General features: G+C 36.1%; 1 protein-coding gene across 5 annotated transcripts in view; it reads right to left on the reverse strand.

Moving 5' to 3' along the window:
* LOC150108442 (solute carrier family 41 member 1-like) overlaps positions 1-18,680 on the reverse strand; it is a 294,151-nt gene that overhangs the window by 66,539 nt on the left and 208,932 nt on the right. For all 5 annotated transcript variants that reach the window (XM_090390787.1, XM_090390785.1, XM_090390786.1 and 2 more), the window contains exons 6-7: positions 16,598-16,742; positions 6,113-6,259 (exon numbers count right to left, since the gene is read on the reverse strand). In XM_090390787.1, the coding sequence (XP_090246913.1) occupies positions 6,113-6,259; positions 16,598-16,742 (292 nt within the window). The remainder of the gene's footprint in view (positions 1-6,112; positions 6,260-16,597; positions 16,743-18,680) is intronic.

Genomic DNA, 18,680 nt, shown 5'->3' on the forward strand with positions numbered 1-18,680 from the left:
TATTTTAATAAGGTGTGACACCTTTTGGCTACTTTTATATGGAAATATGACTTCTGCATTACTTCAACCTTGGTATTACGTCTAGGTCTGGCTCCTACTGATGAAACCACAATAAAGGTCGAAACTGGTCTGGGTAGTGTTCCTTCTCATAATGCACAGCATTATACATGTCTGTAAGACCTTCAAATATGTGCATTGCATTATGGGATACTAAGGCAGTTGAAGGGAAGTCATTAGCCTCTATATACGAGTTGCCCTGTCATGAAGTTACTTCATGTGCAAACTTTGTTTGCTTACGCTTGAATAAAGGATGAAACCGAGAATATAATTTCTTGGCATCTTTAATTTAATCATTTTCCTGATATATATATATATATCCTTAAGGGTATATAGGATACTGACAGTACTAAATGATTATGTTTATATCATTACTATGACCTGCCAACAATTTTTCTCCAAATTAGTCTATCTCTAGTCAGAATTCCAATATTGTCAAGCTTTTGGCACTTCTGAGTACATCAATCCACCTAAATCTTGATACTCCTCTGGTCATGTGCCAGCTTTTTCTGCTATCTTCTTCATCAAATACCTGTTTTCCTAACAATTCTTATCCCATTCTGTTTAAGGGACCACACCAAAACTAGATAGCTCTGCTAACAATGTCAAATTCCTTCCTAATATCTTCATTTAAAAAATTTTTTACCATTGATACCATTTGAGACTTTGGTTAGAAGTAACACTTGATCAATGACTAATTTCCCATGTTTATTCCATATATTTATTGAAATGGCTCCTTTACAGCTGTTTTGTTTCTCACTAGTTTAAAAACAGCAAAACTATTTCACTAATTTTGCTCTTTTTTAAATTTTCATGTCAAATGTGTAAAAATGCTACTCAATTCAGTTAAAATATCCCAAAGACATTCACTGGATTCTTTTAAGAGTAAATCTGTATAAAGAAAGTTCTTCAGTGGTCTTTAGGAAAACTTAATAAACAGTGTATAGTCAAAATAGGCTTGAAAGCAACTCAAGTTATGAGATTTGGGGAGGCTAACAATCTCGAAAGAAACTCTGTCAATATAAAGGTAGAAAACCAAACTTACAAGGTGCACTGTGAATCATGTACTCATAGCAGTGGGATGCATTTGTGCCATGAATGACCTTGAAAGTTCTAGAAGCAGTTGAGATAAGCATTGTTCGTTGTCCCTCGTAGTTAGTCTATAGGCAGTTATAAAAGAAACATGTATGAAGCTGCTTTGCTGGAATAATGTCTAACGTTAAACTTGAGCAACACATTAATCTCAAATGCCTTGTGAAATTGAAGAAATCGCTGACTGAGTGTTTGAAACTGTTGCAAGAGGTGATAATGTAATGTCACGTGATTGAGAAAACGTTGAAGATTATGAACGACCGGGTTGCCCTGTCACGGCAGGAACTGAACAAAAACTAGCGAAAATTAATGAAATTGTCCGCAACGATCGTCGATTAAGCATTCAGATAACAGCAGACATGGTGCACATTGATAAGGAGATTGTATAACAAATTTTGCATGAGCAATTGAACAGGAACAAAGTCTGTGCCAACAAAATGGTTCCCAAAAACTTGTGTCAGGAGCAGAAAGATGTCTGGAAACAAATTTGCACTGACATCATGGAACAGCTGACAGCGGAGCTGGACTTGCAGGAGATCATCACATGTGATGAGACATGGATTTTCCAGTACAGTCCAGAGACAATCGATACACTGGATAAACTCTGTCATCGAGAATGAAAAAAAAAAAAGCAAGAATGAGCAAGTCAAAACTGAAAGCGATGCTGATTGTTTTTATATATATATATATATATATATATATAAAAATCATGGTGCACCCTGTTCGGTATCTATTTGGATACTGAATGAACGAGGATGGGCTGGCAATTTGGGATTTAGCTGAACAAATTGTATTCTTATTGGTTAAACCAAAATAAAAAATGATGGTACAACATGACAAAATTTCATGCCGGCTGGGGCATTGCCTGGTTAAACAAGCCCCCGTTATTTTCGCCAGGGAACCAGGGTGAACAGCAAAAAGTCAGCTACTGGAACAAATCTGAAAACACACCCCAACTCAACATCACCAGAGTTAAAGATCGGTACTATCAATATAAGAAGCCTGAATGGCAAAGAAATGGAGCTAGCTGAGGAATTAGATAAGTACCAGATAGACATAATACGGGTGACTGAAACAAAAAAGACAAAAACTGGTGAGATCTTTCTGAGCAATAAATACAAAATGTTATATTCAGGCAATGACAATCAAGGAAAAGAAGGAGTAGCCATAGTATTCAACACAAAATACGAGGCTAATCTTCTTGAATGGCAAGCAGTCTCAAGTAGAGTGATGTGGGCAAATATGAGAATGGGGAAATGGACAATGAGACTTATTTGTGCCTATGGTCCCACAAAAGCTTCTACTAAGGTAGAAGTGGAGGAATTTTTTGAGGCTTTAGAAAAAGCAACTGATACAATGAAAAAGGAAAAGTTAGTCCTTGTTGGGGATCTAAATAGCAGAGTAGGAAATGATTGTCAGACATACAAAAATATTTTGGGAAAATTTGGAGAAAAGAGCAAAGCTAATAATAATGGCAAATATCTGTTGGATTTCTGCTCAGAACATGGACTGGTTATTACTAACACCAGGTTCCAACATAAAAATGTGCACAAATTCACATGGAGAGAAGAGGCAAGAAATAAGAAAAGTCTCATTGACTATGTTATTGTTGATAGTGATGTTTTCTCCCTGGTGCAGGACACCAGAGTGTACAGAGGATTTGAAATTGGAAGTGATCACTATTTAGTCTTGAGCAGGATAAAATTGAATTTCATATTGAAAAGAATGACATTTAAGAAAGTTTTAAAGCAAATAAAAGTTGAGCGGCTCTCAGATGTGAACTGTAGACTAAAATACACAAAGATTATCGAAAAAAAAATAAAGAGTTTGAGCACAGGAATCAAACCTTGGAGATTCAGTGGCAAACTCTGAAGAAAACATTGATTGATTCTGCCAAGAGAGGCATGTGATGAGGTTATCTGCAAGGATTAAAAAAATCAGAACTCCCTGTTGGGACACAGGAAGTTAAAGAGGCAGTGAAGAAAAAGAAGAAAGCATATCAAAAGTTCCTGTCAAATAAGTCAGCTTGTGCTATTAGAGAATACAGAGACAAATGCAAGAATGCTAAACACTGTGTAAAACTAGCTAAACAAAAGTCATGGGAGGAGTTTGGCAAGACTATAGAAAATAAATATCAAGAAGGTGGCAAAATATTCTGGAGGTTGTTGAAGAAGCTTAGGAATGGAGGAAAGAGTGCTGTGAAAGGAGTTAGAGATGATGAAGGTGACATGAAAATGCGAGAAAAAGTTATCCTTGAAGTATGGAGTAATTACTTTGAAAAACTGCTAAACAAAACAAGCAGTGATGACAGCACAGTGGTAAAAAACGCTGACCAGGCATGCAGTCAGGAATACATATCCATACTTGAAGTAGAAAAAGCCATCAAAGGCTTGAAATATGGAAAGGCAGCAGGAGTAGATGATATTCGACCAGAAATGCTGAAGTATGGTGGTATATGAGTCTTACAGTTGCTGCACGCATAGTTCAGGAAGCCTGGACAGAGGGACAAATTCCCAATGATTGGAGCAGAGCTCTCATAGTACCCATATATAAAAAGGGAAATAAAACTGAATGTGAGAATTACAGAGGTATTTCCCTACTGAATGTTCCTGGCAAGATCTATGCAAATATACTTGAGAAACAGTTGAGAAGAATTGTGGAAGAAAAGCTGGATTTCGGCCAAATAGAGGCTGTCAGGATCAGATCTTCACTTTAAGACAAATAGTCGAGAAAGCATGGGAATATAACAGAGATCTGTATTTAAGTTTTGTCGCTTTGGAAAAGGCATGACAAGGTGCCAAGAGAGAAGCTATTCAATATGCTACAGTTATATGGTGTCAATGGGGCATTATATCAAGCAATACTTGGTCTTTATTTGAGTTGTAAGTCAGCAGTTAGAATTGAAAGAAGTACAGGAAGATGGTTTAATGTTAAATCTGGTGTGAAACAAGGATGTACATTATCCCCTCTGTTATTCATTATCTATATGGATCACATTATGAAGGAAAGTGGTATTAAACATGATATCAAAATTGGAGATGTTAATGTCAGCTCTTTGCTTTATGCGGATGATGTTATACTTCTAAATAAATCCGCTACAAGTCTGCAAGATTCTCTGACTAAATTGAATAACCGTTGTAATAGATATGGTATGAAGGTCAGCAATAAAAAGACAAAGACAATGAAAATAGGCAGAATCATTGAAAATGTCAACTGTGTTGTGAATGGAGAACCTGTGGAACAAGTGAAACATTTCAGCTACTTAGGCACGATTTTTAGTGAAGATGGTAAATTAAATATAGAAATAGACAACAGAATCAGCAAAGCTGGTATGGTAGGAAGTCAACCGAATAAATTCATAAGAGAGAAATTAGTTGGAACACTAAATTAGCTGTATACAAGACAGTGTTCAAACCAGTTATAACTTATGGATCTGAAGAGCTGGGTCAGAAGTAAAACACTTGACCAAAGACTAGAGACTGCAGATATGAGAGTTCTGAGAAAGATTATAGGCGTGAACAGATGGCATCAATGGCATTATCATATTAAAAACGAGGATATTAGGAAAGAACTTGACATTGTCATCATCCAGGAATGTGTTAGCAGAGCTAATCTCAGGTGGTATGGTCACTTAAACAGAATGGGTGAAGAAAGATTAGCAAAACAAGTGTTCTCTGCCAGGTTGGCAGCAAAACGACCCAGAGGAAGACCAAGATGTAGGTGGATTGATACGGTACAAAGTACCTTAGACGATAGAAATATAAGATCTGATAATATTGGAGTTTTGACAGACTGATTTGGAGGAAAATTGTAGATAGGAAGTTAATAATGATGTAATTTTTTTCATGTAGTACTGTCATATCCTCTACACCCCTTGAGGGTACATGGCAGGAATTTGATGATGATGATAATGATTGATATATATATATATATATATATATATATATATATATATATATCAATGGTGTGGAAATGGCTGAATGGGTACCAGAGGGTCAGATAGTTAACCAACATTAATACCTTGAGGTTCTGGCCAAGCTAACAGAACGAGTGAGGGAAAAAGAGACCCAATTTGTGGGAGAACAACACTCCAGCCCACAGTACACCATCTGTAAAGCAGTATCTGGCTGATAAGAAGATCCCAGTGTTGGACCATCCACCTTACTTGCAGGGCTTATGAAGCTTTTCCAAATCTACAAAACGTATCTTCAATTATTCATCTTAAAACAAAAATTTTTAATCTTGACATGCTCATTTTGCATGAACCTGCTTATTCTTCTAAGCTTCCTTTTCACATTTTTGTAACCTCTTATCACATTCTTGCATAAATCTTACCTGCAACACTCGGTAAGGGAAATTGTCAAAATCAACATTTTGTTTCTGCTTTTATAGATAGAAGCTAGTCCAATTCACCCAGAATTCAACCTTCTCATTAGTTCTTTTGAATCATACAGTGTTGTTGCGGTGAAACTTTTATACCTCCATATTTGAGGATTTCCAGTTGAATATCATCCACTACAGCTGCCTTCCCACATTTTAGACTTAATAGTTTATTTTTCTACCTAAGTATGATACAATTGCATTTCTTTTGAATATTTTCTACTGCTGTTCTATCAGTGTTTTGTTTGAGCCTTTCAAAGTAATTACTCCAGATATTCTGGACATGTTTACTTGTCCCCTTTATCACCTGATATCCTTCACAATATTCTTTCCTCTATTTCTAAGCCCTGAATAGTCTTCCCATGACTTTAGCTACTTTCACATATAGCTTAGTATCTTATTTTTCTTTATAATCTCTTAGTACATCTGCCAAATTACTAGGGACTTTCAATATGCTTTCTCCTTTTCCAGGACTACTTGCAACCAACATGTAGTTGTAATTTTTCTATTCCTGAAAGTTTCACCTCCTTACTCATGATATATCACAATTACTTTGAATATATGCTAAAATAAAATTACTTACAGATTGTTTTGAACAGCAGACTAGCAATGCCTGCCAGTAGAGCCAATGTTGTAACATCTCCAAGGGAAGCAGCAATGGGAGTAGTGACATTATCTGGATTGACGTGACACTTTCTGGACAGAATAACAACTCCTACTGTTATACAACCTAGAAAAAAGAAAATATTTATTTTATAACTTAATTCTCTACATCCAAAGTATATATTTTTTTACTGTGGAATTCTTGTTAAATTTTTCCATACACAAAGAATCAAGAGTTATCTTGATAAACCACAGGAAGAAAATAAACACATTCTGCAGTTTCTTTCCCTTCTCCACTAACATAATTATACATTTACCTGCCTGATGAAATTATTCAAATAAAGTTCAGAGTGAATGTGGCTCCCTTAGTGCTACTGTAGTACACCTGCTTAGACTAACTAGTAGTACTTGAGAGGATGATTAATTGCAATAGTGAGTAATTTTTAAAAGATGCCCTATTTTTATGAATCAGTAATGATATATAAGAATAAGGTCCCTTCAAGGCATTAACACGCGATTTAAAACACCAGAATTTGGAATTTAAAAGATAACTCAAAATCACAGTATAAACTTTAGGAACATTACAAATAATGTTCCTAAACGGTTAGGGGAAAAAAAAAAAGGCATCATAGCAAATGCCTATTATAGCACATTAAACATGGCAGTGCATACAAGTTGTCTATTAAAAAGACATGTGAGCAGTTAATAGAGAAATTCAAGCAACAAATGATGAAAATAAGAAAATAAATTAACAGAAATGAATAATTATTGCTTACTTATGCTTAATTACATGCACATATAGTCTGGATCGGTTACCACATCAAAACATACAGCAGTAGAAATATCAGATGTTACTAGTATTACAAATCATCAAATTTCTGCTATGCACAAACAAGGGGTGTACAGGATATGATAGTACTATACGAAAAATTTAAATCATTCCTAACTTACTATCTACAATTTTCCTCCAAATCAGCCTGTTACTTGTCAATAATCCAACATTATCAGATCTTATATTTCTATCGTCTAAGGCACTTTGTACCGTATCAGTCCAACTATATCTTGGTCTTCCTCTGGGTCATTTTCCTGCCAATTTTGCAGAGAAAACTTGTTTTGCTAATCTTTCATCGCCCATTCTGTTTAAGTGACCATACCACCTGAGATTAGCTCTGCTAATGCATTCCTGGATGCTGACAATGTCAAGTTCTTTCTAAATATCCTCGTTTTTAATATGATATTGCCATTGATGCCATCTGTTCATGCCTCTAATCTTTCTCAGGACTCTCATATCTGCGGTCTCTAGTCATTGGTTAAGTGTTTCACTTCTCACCCAGCTCTCAGATCCATAAGTTAAATCTGGTTTGAACACTGTCTTGTATACAGCTAATTTAGTGTTCCGACTAATTTCTTTCTTATTCCATATGAATTTATTCTATTGACTTCCTACCATACCAGCTTTGTTGATTCTGTTGTCTATTTCCATATTTAATTTACCACCTTCACTAAAAAATCGTGCCTAAATAGCTGAAATGTTTTACTTGTTCCCTCCATTTACAACATTTTCAACGATTCTGCCTATTTTCATTGTCTGTCTTTTTATTGCTGACCTTCATACCATATCTATTACAACAGTTATTCAATTTAGTAAGGGAATCTTGCAGACTTGTAGCAGATTTATTTAGAAGTATAACATCATCAGCATAAAGCAAAGAACTGACATTAACATCTCCAATTCTGATATCATATTTAATACCACTTTCCTTCATAATGTGATCCATATAGATAATATACATCCTTTTCTGACACCAGATTTAACACTAAACCATCTTCCTGTACTTCCTTCAATTCTAACTGCTGACTTACAACTCAAAAGACTAAGTATTGCTTGATATAATGCCCCATTGACACCATATAACTGTAGCATATTGAATAGCTTCTCTCTTGGCACCATGTCATATGCCTTTTCCAGATCTACAAAACTTAAACTTGCATAAATTTTGCGAGGACACTCAGTAGGGAAATACCTCTGTAATTCTCACGTTCAGTTTTATTTCCCTTTTTATATACGATTACTATGAAAGCTCTACTCCAATCATCGGGAATTCGTCTCTCTGTCTAGGTCTTCTGAACTATGCAGCGCAGCCACTGTAAGACTTTTATACCACCATACTTCAGCATTTCTGGTCGAATATCATCTACTCCTGCTGCCTTTCCACATTTCAAGCCTTTGATGGCTATTTCTACTTCAAGTATGGATATATATTCCTGATTGCATGCCTGGTCAGTGTTTTTTACCACTGTGCTATCATCACTGCTTGTTTCATTTAGCAGTTTTTCAAAGTAATTACTCCATACTTCAAAGATATCTTTTTCTCCCGTTTTCATGTCACCTTTATCATCTCTAACTCTTTTTACAGCATTCTTTCCTCCATTCTTAAGCTTCTTCAACAACCTCCAGAATATTTTGCCACCTCCTTGATATTTATTTTTCTATATTCTTGCCAAAGTCCTCCCATGACTTTTGTTTAGCTAGTTTTACAGTGTTTCGCTTTCTTAAATTTGTTTCTATATTCTCTAAGAGCACAAGCTGACTTATTTGACAGGAACTTTTGATATGCTTTCTTCTTTTCTTTCACTGCCTCTTTAACTTCCTGTGTCCACCATGGAGTTCTAATTTTTCTATCCTTGCAGACAACTTCACCACATGCCAGTCTAGCTGAATCAATCAGGGGTTTTCTTCAAGGCTTGCCACTGAATCTCCAAGGTTTGGTTCCTGTTCTCGAACTCTTTCATTTTTGCTTAAATAATCTTTGTATATTTTAGTCTACAGTTCACATCTGAGAGCCGCTCAACTTTTATTTGCTTTAAAACTTTCTTACATGTCATTCTTTTCAACATGAAATTCAATTTTATCCTGCTCAACACTAAATAGTGATCACTTCCAATTTCAAATCCTCTGTACACTGGTATCCTGCACCAGGGAGAAAACATCACTATCAACAATAACATAGTCAATGGGACTTTTCTTATTCCTTGCCTCTTCTCTCCATGTGAATTTGTGCACATTTTTATGTGGGATCATGGTGTTAGTAATAACCAGCCCAAGTCCTGAGCAGAAACCCCACAGGTATTTGTCATTATTATTAGCTTTGCTCTTTTCTCCAAATTTTCCCAAAATATTTTTGTATGTCTGACAATCATTTCCTACTCTGCTATTTAGATCCCCAACAAGGACCAACTTTTCCTTTTTCATTGTGTCAGTTGCTTTTTCTAAAACCTCAAAAAATTCCTCCACTTCTACCTTAGTAGAACCATCTGTGGGACCATAGGCACAAATAAGTCTCATTGTCCAGTTCCCCATTCTCATATTTGCCCACATTACTCGAGACTGACTGCCATTCAAGAAGATTAGCCTTGTATTTTGTGTTGAATATTATGGCTACTCCTTTTCCTTGATTGTCATTGCCTGAATATAGCATTTTGTACTTATTGCTCAGAATGATCTCACCAGTTTTTGTCTTTTTGTTTCAGTCACCCCTATTATGTCGATCTGGTACTTAACTAATTCTCTCAGCTAGCTCCATTTCTTTGCCATTCAGGCTTCTTATATTGATAGTACCGATCTTTAACTCTGGTGATGTTGAGTTGGGGTGTGTTTTCAGATTTGTTCCAGTAGCTGACTTTTTGCTGTTCGCCCTGGTTCCCTGGTGAAAACAATGGGGGCCTTGTTTAACCGGGCGAAGCCCCAGCCAGCATGAAATTTTATCATGTTGTACCATAATTTTGTATTTTGGTTTAACCAATAGGAATACAATTTGGTCGGCTAAATCCCAAATTGCCAGCCCATCTTCGTTCGTTCCGTATCCAGGTAGATACCCAACTGGGTGCACCACGAGAAGGTAAGGCTTGGACATTAGGTTAGAAGCCCTGGTCGGTTCTGTGCATTTCTTTAAAGGCTATGTGGAGGTCTCCTCTCAGTTATACAGCTTTGACCCAAATCAGTGAAATGAGATGGACAGAAATGGGTCAAAGTGACCCATTTCTGTCCATCAACAAGTAATATACAGTATTGATAAAATAGATTTTCTCTTGATATCACATGATTGGAATGCAAAAGTGGGTGAAAAGAAGAATGAGGCATCATTGCAAAATTTGGTTTAGGACTGAAGAATGAACCAGGAAAAAGGATGTTACAGTTGAGAACACTTGCTTTCAACAACAAAAGATTATATACATGGACTTCACCTAATGGAAAATACAGAAATCAGATAGATTATATTGTTTCCAGCAGAAGGTGGAGGAGTGCTATCCAAATAGCAAACTACTTGGTGCAGATCATGAATTACCGAAAGCTTAAGTTAAATTGAAAATAAGGGCTAAGAAGAAACAAAAGGACAGTATCAATTTGATTTGAATCCTATAAATGAAACATTTAAAGTAGAAGTCAGAAAATAAATTAAAACGTTTGGAGAAGATAGGAAGAGAATTAGAAGAACTATGAGAAGAAGCAAAATGTACAGTCATTGAAGCAGCAAAGACTAAGTAAATCAACAAGAAAGAAAAATTGTAAATGATTGTCAATAATATCAACAATGGAACAGCTGCCAAAATGAAAAGCTGATGGAGTGAATACTGACTGAAATTTGTCAACAGGTTTGGAAGAAAATATACTGGCCTAGAGATTGGAAAACATCAGTATTCATCACAATGACAAAAAAAAAAAAAAAAAAAAAAAAAAAAAAAAAAAAATCAAACCCCAGAGATTGAGGGAATTATAGAACCATCACTTTAATTTCACATTCAAGTAAAGTTATGCTGAAAGTGATCTAACAAAGGTTGGAGCCATATGTGAATAAAAGAAATGCCACAAGAACAGGCAGGCAGACTTTAGGAGAGATGGAGACACAAGAGAGACCAAATAACAAACATGAGATGGATTATAAAACGAACAAGAATTTCAGAAAGAAGTATTAATCTTTTAATGATTATAAGAAAGCTTTTGATTGCATGGATCACAGATCATGGAGTGTAATGAGATCAATGGAAATACCTGAACATTAATTCTCTTGATAAACGAGCTGTATGATAACCAGGAAGGTTCAGTAAAAACGGTGTTTAAGAGAAAAAATGAGTGTGACAGGGTTGTATGCTGTTGCCCTACCTTTTTAATATTTATAGTAAATATATTATGAGAATGGCTGATGTAGATGATACATCCCTCATAGCAGAAACTATGGAGGATCTGGAGCAGTTGATTCTATTGGTGATGGAAAGTAAAGCAGGGCTTAATTTAAACATCAGTAAAATAAAAGTGATTGCTTCTGGCAATTAAATGAGTTTATAATAGAGGGAGATAACATAGAAATCATTGAAAGTTATGATTTATTGGGATCTGTAATCAGAAATAATGGTAAATGTGAAGATGAAATTAAAAGAAGTATAGTCAATGGAAATAAAACGATGTTAAACCTGACAAAAATTATGAAAGATAAAAAGGTATGAGTAAGGCTACAAAACTTAGAATTGTCAAAGCAAATATTTCCAGTAGTAATATGTGGATGTGAAAGCTGGATTATTAAGAAGACAGACAGAAAGCAAATTGATTCATTTGAATTATGGGTGTGGAGGAGACTATTAAGAAAGCCTGGAATGCAAGAATGACCAATAAGGTTTTAGAGAATATAAAGGTGGAATGTTCCTTGGAGGCAATGATCACTAAACAAAAGTTGGTGTACTTTGGACATATTATGCGAGCTGATGAATCATTAGAAAAGGCAGTTATGTTGGGGAAGATTGAGGGAATGAGAAGAGGAAGACCACAGAGTTGGATGGACAACGTAAAAGGATTTACCAACTTGAACTTACAATTACTGAAGGAAAGTACAAGAGGCCGAGTGGGATGGAGTGCCTGGTTTACAGAATTACCAGGAGTTAAAAATGATGGGATGGTACATAACAAAACCCAGTTCTGTATCCTGGTCCTCAACCAACACCTGACACCTTGATTGCAACTCTAAACAAGCAGATTTGGCTACACTAAGCATTAGTCATATCATCCATTTATGAAGTGGAAATATTTTACACTCTTTTCATCTTTTGGAACATGAATCTTAGATTGGTCCAAATTCCAAAAGAATGGAACATTTTCTCAATACATGTGATGATATATCACCAAGACACCTTATTGACACTGTTTACTCAATTCCTTATATATGTCCTCATTCACCATCAGTGGTTCCATCTTTTCCCTTCACACTACTCACAAGTATGCATTATTTTACATTTCACAAGGATCGAATAGTTTAATGAACTGATCATTAAACAAACCCTACTATGTTCTCTTCAGTGTTTATGAATCTCCCATTATCACTGACCAACATCATCCTCCCATAATCATTTCTTTCTTCTACTGGTCACATACGGAAAAAAAACTCCCTTTCTTTTAGCCTCATTTGTCAACTGCTGCTCATACACTTTTGTTACCCTTAGCAAATCACCATCCTTGCTTGCTCACTATACTCTTCATGTAACTTAACTACTGCTGTTCATCTTGTGTTACCTCCACAATGCTTTTTTCTTCCTGATTGCATGATTCACCTCTTCGGTCATCCATTTTACACCTACCTTATTTAATCTCCTGACCTTTTTGGAATACACTGTCATTTCCTTAGCTAGATAGTTGCAGAGTAGGGAACAAGTAGCACTGATTCCCTTCCCATCTATTTCTTTATTCCATGATATAGTGCAAGCTGTCAGTGATAATTTCCTGGTCACTTGAACCATGTGGAAGATTTCACACTTCATTTATAATAATATCTTCTATAGAGAATCAAATCCAAGACCCTCAGATCATGTACCCTCTATTACTGACTATAACATTTGTCCCTCAAAAACTTAAATTCATTCTCTATGGTTCCAGATGCTGTCTCTTCATTCTAGTACAGCGGTCGACAACTTTTTTTGGAGTGAAGAGCCATTTTTAAAATTATATCTGTTAAAAAAAAAAATTAGCCACACGCAGTGAATATGGTGAAAGTAATTTTAATTGGCATGAATAATTAAAACAAGTATTTGACAAATCAGTGGGTTTATGAATTTCTGCATTATCCATAATAGTCCAAGATGAATGTAAAGAAGGATTCAAAGAGTTCAAACATGAAAGTATTAAATTTTTCAGCATCGCATGTACTATTTTCAATTGTAAAATGTCCTTGATTTATTGCAAATACTATATTTAGGGTTTTCAGTTTCTAATTTAACACGTTAAATTAGAAATTTAACGTGTTAAATTTCTAATTGTTAAGTTGGTAAACCAGTTACGAGTATACTCTTATGACGCTTACCGCCGGCAACGAGATTACTGTACTGACCTTGAAGAAGTGAAAATGCTTGGCTTGTGGAGCTAGCATCAAAACTGTGTATTCTCATAGATGGTATATGCTCTGCACAAGCCAACTACGAGTATACTCGTATAACGCTTACTACCGGTAACGAGATTACCGTACTGACCTTGAAGAAGTGAAATTGCTCGGCATATGGGAACAGACTATGCCGAAGTAGCGTGGCAGCGAACGTGTTAATAAATAACATTCATTTTGCATTATTCAAAAATAGGTTGTTTGATAACAAAAAGAGCCGCAATTATTCATTCAAAGAGCTGTTTGCAGCTCCCTGCCACAGGTTGCCGACCACTGTTCTAGTCTATATTACCATAATTGAATAATTGAAATCTCCCATGATGATCATACTTTTATTAGCCATACCAATTTGCCTATACATTTCCTTCTCACCAACTTCCACATTTCCAGGCTAATAGCATCACCCTACTAAACATTTCATCCTGTCCACCTCCACTTCACTGTGCTACTGGTTCAAACAACTATCACTATTTGTTCTTTGCATCTCCACCCCAGCTGGACAAATCCACCATTATCAATAATACTCCTCCTCTTCCCTGTTTGCTTTGTCTTCGTAAAATACTACACACACACACACACACCTCCATCTCTATTCCTGTCAGAATGTTCAATAATTTTTGTCCAAATAAACTATCAATGCTATCATTTCCCTTATTTCGAATACTGTCTAGCATTTGTAAATTTATACACTAGCCTCATTTCTGCTCCCATATCAAGTCCCTTCCAGTGACCTCACTGGGAGGGACTCCCCCCACCACCACCTCCAGCCATTCCTCTTTATCATCACTGCTATTACACCTCTTTCCAGACCTAAATGTTATTCCCCACTTAACTACCTTAATAATTTCTTGCACTCATATCCACCCCTGAAACCATTATCTACACTTCTCATGCAGTCTATTCCTGTCCACCCTGACCTCACCCCACTCTTTCCCTGTCCACCCATTGCAAATGAAAAAGCTGTGCACAAGATGGATGCCGTGCTTGCTCATAGCAGATCAAAAATGCACTCGCATGAAAATTTCTGAACAGTGCTTGGAGCATTTTAACAAGAATAAAACTAATTTTGTGCATAGATTTATTATTATGGATGAGACTTGGATTCACCATTACACACCAGTCAAAACAGTGGATAGAAGCAGGTTGTTCAGCACCAAAGAAGTTTGTTCCATCAGCAGGAAAGGTCATGGCATCAGTGTTTTGGGATGCTAAAGGCATTTTGTTTATTAATTATCTTGAAATGGTTACCCATTTCACTACAATAACCGGAGAATATTATTCCGATCTTTTAACCAGACTAGACGAAAAAATTTATAAGAAAATAACAGATTTGCAGAAGAAAAAAAATCATCTTTCACCAGGACAGAGCATCTGCCCACACAGGTGTTTTGGCAATGAGAAAATTAAGGGATCTGCATTATGAATTGTTGGAACATCCACCCTATTTCCCCAGATGCGACTCCCTCTGACTTCTATTTCTTCCCAAAACTTAAACTCTTCCTCGCTGGGCAATGCTTTTCTTCAAATCAAGAAGTGATTGCAGCTGTAGAGAGCTATTTTGCAGATCTTACTGAGAACCACCAGGGACGGGATAATGACGCTGGAGCATTGCTGGAATGACCGTATTAGTCTCAAGGGAGATTATGTTGAAATCTAAAAATAATTTTGAAATTATAAATTCTTTTTTCATTGTTAGGCCAAGAATTTTTCAGACCACTCTCATACATGATTAAACTATCAATGCATATTTTTTAATTTATAGACATAATGGCTGTTTGGAAACATTTGTTTGTTTGTTTCTTTTTAATCCTTTTTTTTTTTTTTTTTGTGTGTGTGTGTGTGTGTGTGTGTGTTAAACATTTTCCTGAAGATTGCTGTCAGCTATATAGACAGCAAAACATGTCAGAGAAACATCAACTTTTGGTGAAACCTGGTTAATTATTAAAGTTGATATAATTACTCTTAATGAATTACTTCAAAACATTAAGTTTTTCTTCACAAATACACTGAAACATAAGTAGTTAATATATTTGCTTCAATACTGGTAATTAATACAAGGTAAAATTTAGTCATAACATCAACAAAAGCTTATAAATCGACCAAATTCAGCAATAAACACATGACTATGATATATATATATATATAGAATTAATAATTTACTGACTAGAACCCAAGGAGTATAATAAAAAACTTTAATGAATCACAACTAGTTTTATCGGAGTTCTGACTTCTTCAGGTGAATAAGAAATAACCAAAAACTTATACAGTAAAAAACATGGGCTTTTCAGTTTAACACTAAAGAGTCAGAAGAATAGTAACAGTCATATTTGAATGAGAAAACTCGTGGCATTATTAGCGCGAGTTGATGTTGAGTGATAGCAGATTTTAGAGCGCCAGTATTGGATTACTGCACGATGGGAATCAGGCAAACTTAGATTGCTGTTCATGTGTGAAGGATCCAGGACTATTTCTTTAGATTCTACAATGCGTCTTTCAAACTCATCATTGCATATATATATATATAGAAATAGTCCTGGATCCTTCACACATGAACAGCAATCTAAGTTACAGTTTGCCTGATTCCCATAGCGCAGTAATCCAATACTGGCACTCTAAAATCAGCTATCACTCAACATCAACTCACGCTAATAATGCCACGTGGTCTCCAATTCAAATATGACTGTTACTATTCTTCTAACTCTTTTGTGTTAAACTGAAAAGCCCATGTTTTTTACCGTATTAGTTTTTGTAAGTTTTTAGTTATTTCTTATTCACCTGAAGAAGTCGGAACTCCGAGGAAACAAGTTGTGATTCATTAAAGTTTTTTATTATACTCCTCGGGTTCTAGTCAGTGAATTATTAATTCTAAATGTATACATCCTGAGTCAACTCTAGTGACAACATATATACTTGCTTAACTGGTGAACCAGTACAAAATTTTTCAAACCTTGAAACTAGAATTATATAGAATATAATTTGTGAATTATATGTATGGAGTATGAAATATGAATTCTCTTAATTCTAATATATCAAGAAATTACACTTACCCAGGACAAGGCTAGCAACTGAGGCAGTAACCAAACTACTAGCACAAAGGAGAACAGCATGATTCAGGTCAAATTTGTGGGCATTGATCCAGTCAATTACTACAGCAAATATGGATGCAAAACACCCAACAACTGCTGCCTGGCACTATAAATATAAACCAAAATTATAGTTAGTTAAAAAAAAGTATATTAAAAGATTTTGTACACACACACACACACACACAATTTCAATTTGGAAACTCACTTTGCGAATTGGTCAAGTGGATAGCACTTTAATTCTCAAACCAACATAATCAGTTCAAAACTCAAAGAGGGTATGGATATTTATGAACAGGCAGTAGATGAACTCCAATACAGTTCACTCTAATAATGCTTATGGTAAGTAGTTTGGGGAAAAAAAAAAAAAAAAAAAAAATTCCACATTTGGTTTCTAAAGCATATGTCCAGATTATATAATACTTAATCGAAATTGTATGAATGTACAAGAGGGTTTACAACCTTTCACTAGCAGGATTCACAAACTCATTAGCCATTAATTATCAATAAATAGTATATTCAGCTTTCAATCAGGTGGCTTCAATTGAAAGACTTGGAGATATGCCCATAAAACTCTTTAAGACAAACACTCCAATGACCAAAAACGAGAGAGAGAGATGCATATATAGTCAACCAAAACTAACTCTTGGTGTAATGAGTATACTGTTTGAGTGCTATTACAACAGAATAACTGGACTTTCAAATGTGTACAGGCATAACTTATATCAGCTGATATAAGTAACCTGTAGTAATTAGTGGAATATACACTATCTGATCAAAAATATCCGGACACCTACTCAAAACTATACACTTTCCAATAGTGAACATTAATACAGGGTGGGTCCACCCTTTGGTTCTATGACAGCTCTAAATCCGTTGGGGAGACTTTCTACCAGGTATTGGAACTTCTCTGGAGGAATGGCAGCCCGTTATTCCTGAAGAGCTGTTCATGATGTGGGTCACTGGGGGTCTGGAGCAAAGTCAGTGTTCTAATTCATCCTGAAGTGTTCTATGGGATTCAGGTCAGAGCTATGGGCTGGCCAGTCCATTTCTGGAATGTTACTGTCCACAAACCATTCCCTCACAAACCTTGCTTTAAGGGAGGTATCATGGGCATGCTGATACAAACAACAATAGTCATCACTTAATTGATCTACTGTAGACAGTATGCAATGGGTCAAAATTCTTGTACTCTTCAGCATTTAGATTTTCGTGTAGTGTTACGAGAGGGCCAAGTCCATTCCATGACAAAAAACCATACACTGTAACACCACCTTCTCCAAATTTCACTGATGGCATTACACATGCCTGCAGAAATTGTTCTCCAGGCATTTTGCCAAACCCAGACCCTCCCCCATCGGAATGCCACATGGTAAAGCATGATTCATCACTCCAATTCACATGTTTCCAGTTGTCCACTGGCATCGCTCTTTACATAACTGCAGGCAGTGCTTAGTGCTCACAGGAGAAATTTTTGGTTTATGGGCAGCTGCTGAACCATGGAACCCCATTCCTCTTAACTCTCGACGCAATCACGGTGCTGACTGGAAAGTTAGTAGCACCGCAGAGTTCCGAGGCGATTGCTTCACTCTATGTCTGATGATTTCCACAAACCACCTTCTTCAACACTCGACAGTCCCTGTCTGTCATTAAACGCGGCAACTTGAGGAGGGTCGAAATGTCTCCTACAGATTTCTTATTAATGTGGCAACCAATAACTAGTCCACGTTTGAAGTCACTGAGCTCCCTTGATCTACCCACTCTGCTCATACTTCTTATCACTGAACAACACACAGTTCCATGCCTCCTTTTATACCGGTAAGTGAGGTCATAGTGACATCTAGATGTCAGTTTAGAAATTACAGAGGGGTGTCCAGATACTTTTGATCAGATAGTGTATCTCACAATGAAAAATTAAATTGTCTCACAACCAAGAAATCATCCAGGCATGACCTCCCCACCATCTCAAAAATAAAAGCAGTGGTCAAAGGAAGGCAACCAGCAACATTGGGGTAGTAGATAACAAAACATGATGTTGGGCTGTGAG

This window comes from Typopeltis vanoorti, chromosome 3, assembly GCF_054136105.1.
Source record: "Typopeltis vanoorti isolate ZY-2024b chromosome 3, IOZ_Tvanoo_1.0, whole genome shotgun sequence".
Lineage (NCBI taxonomy): Eukaryota > Metazoa > Arthropoda > Arachnida > Uropygi > Thelyphonidae > Typopeltis > Typopeltis vanoorti.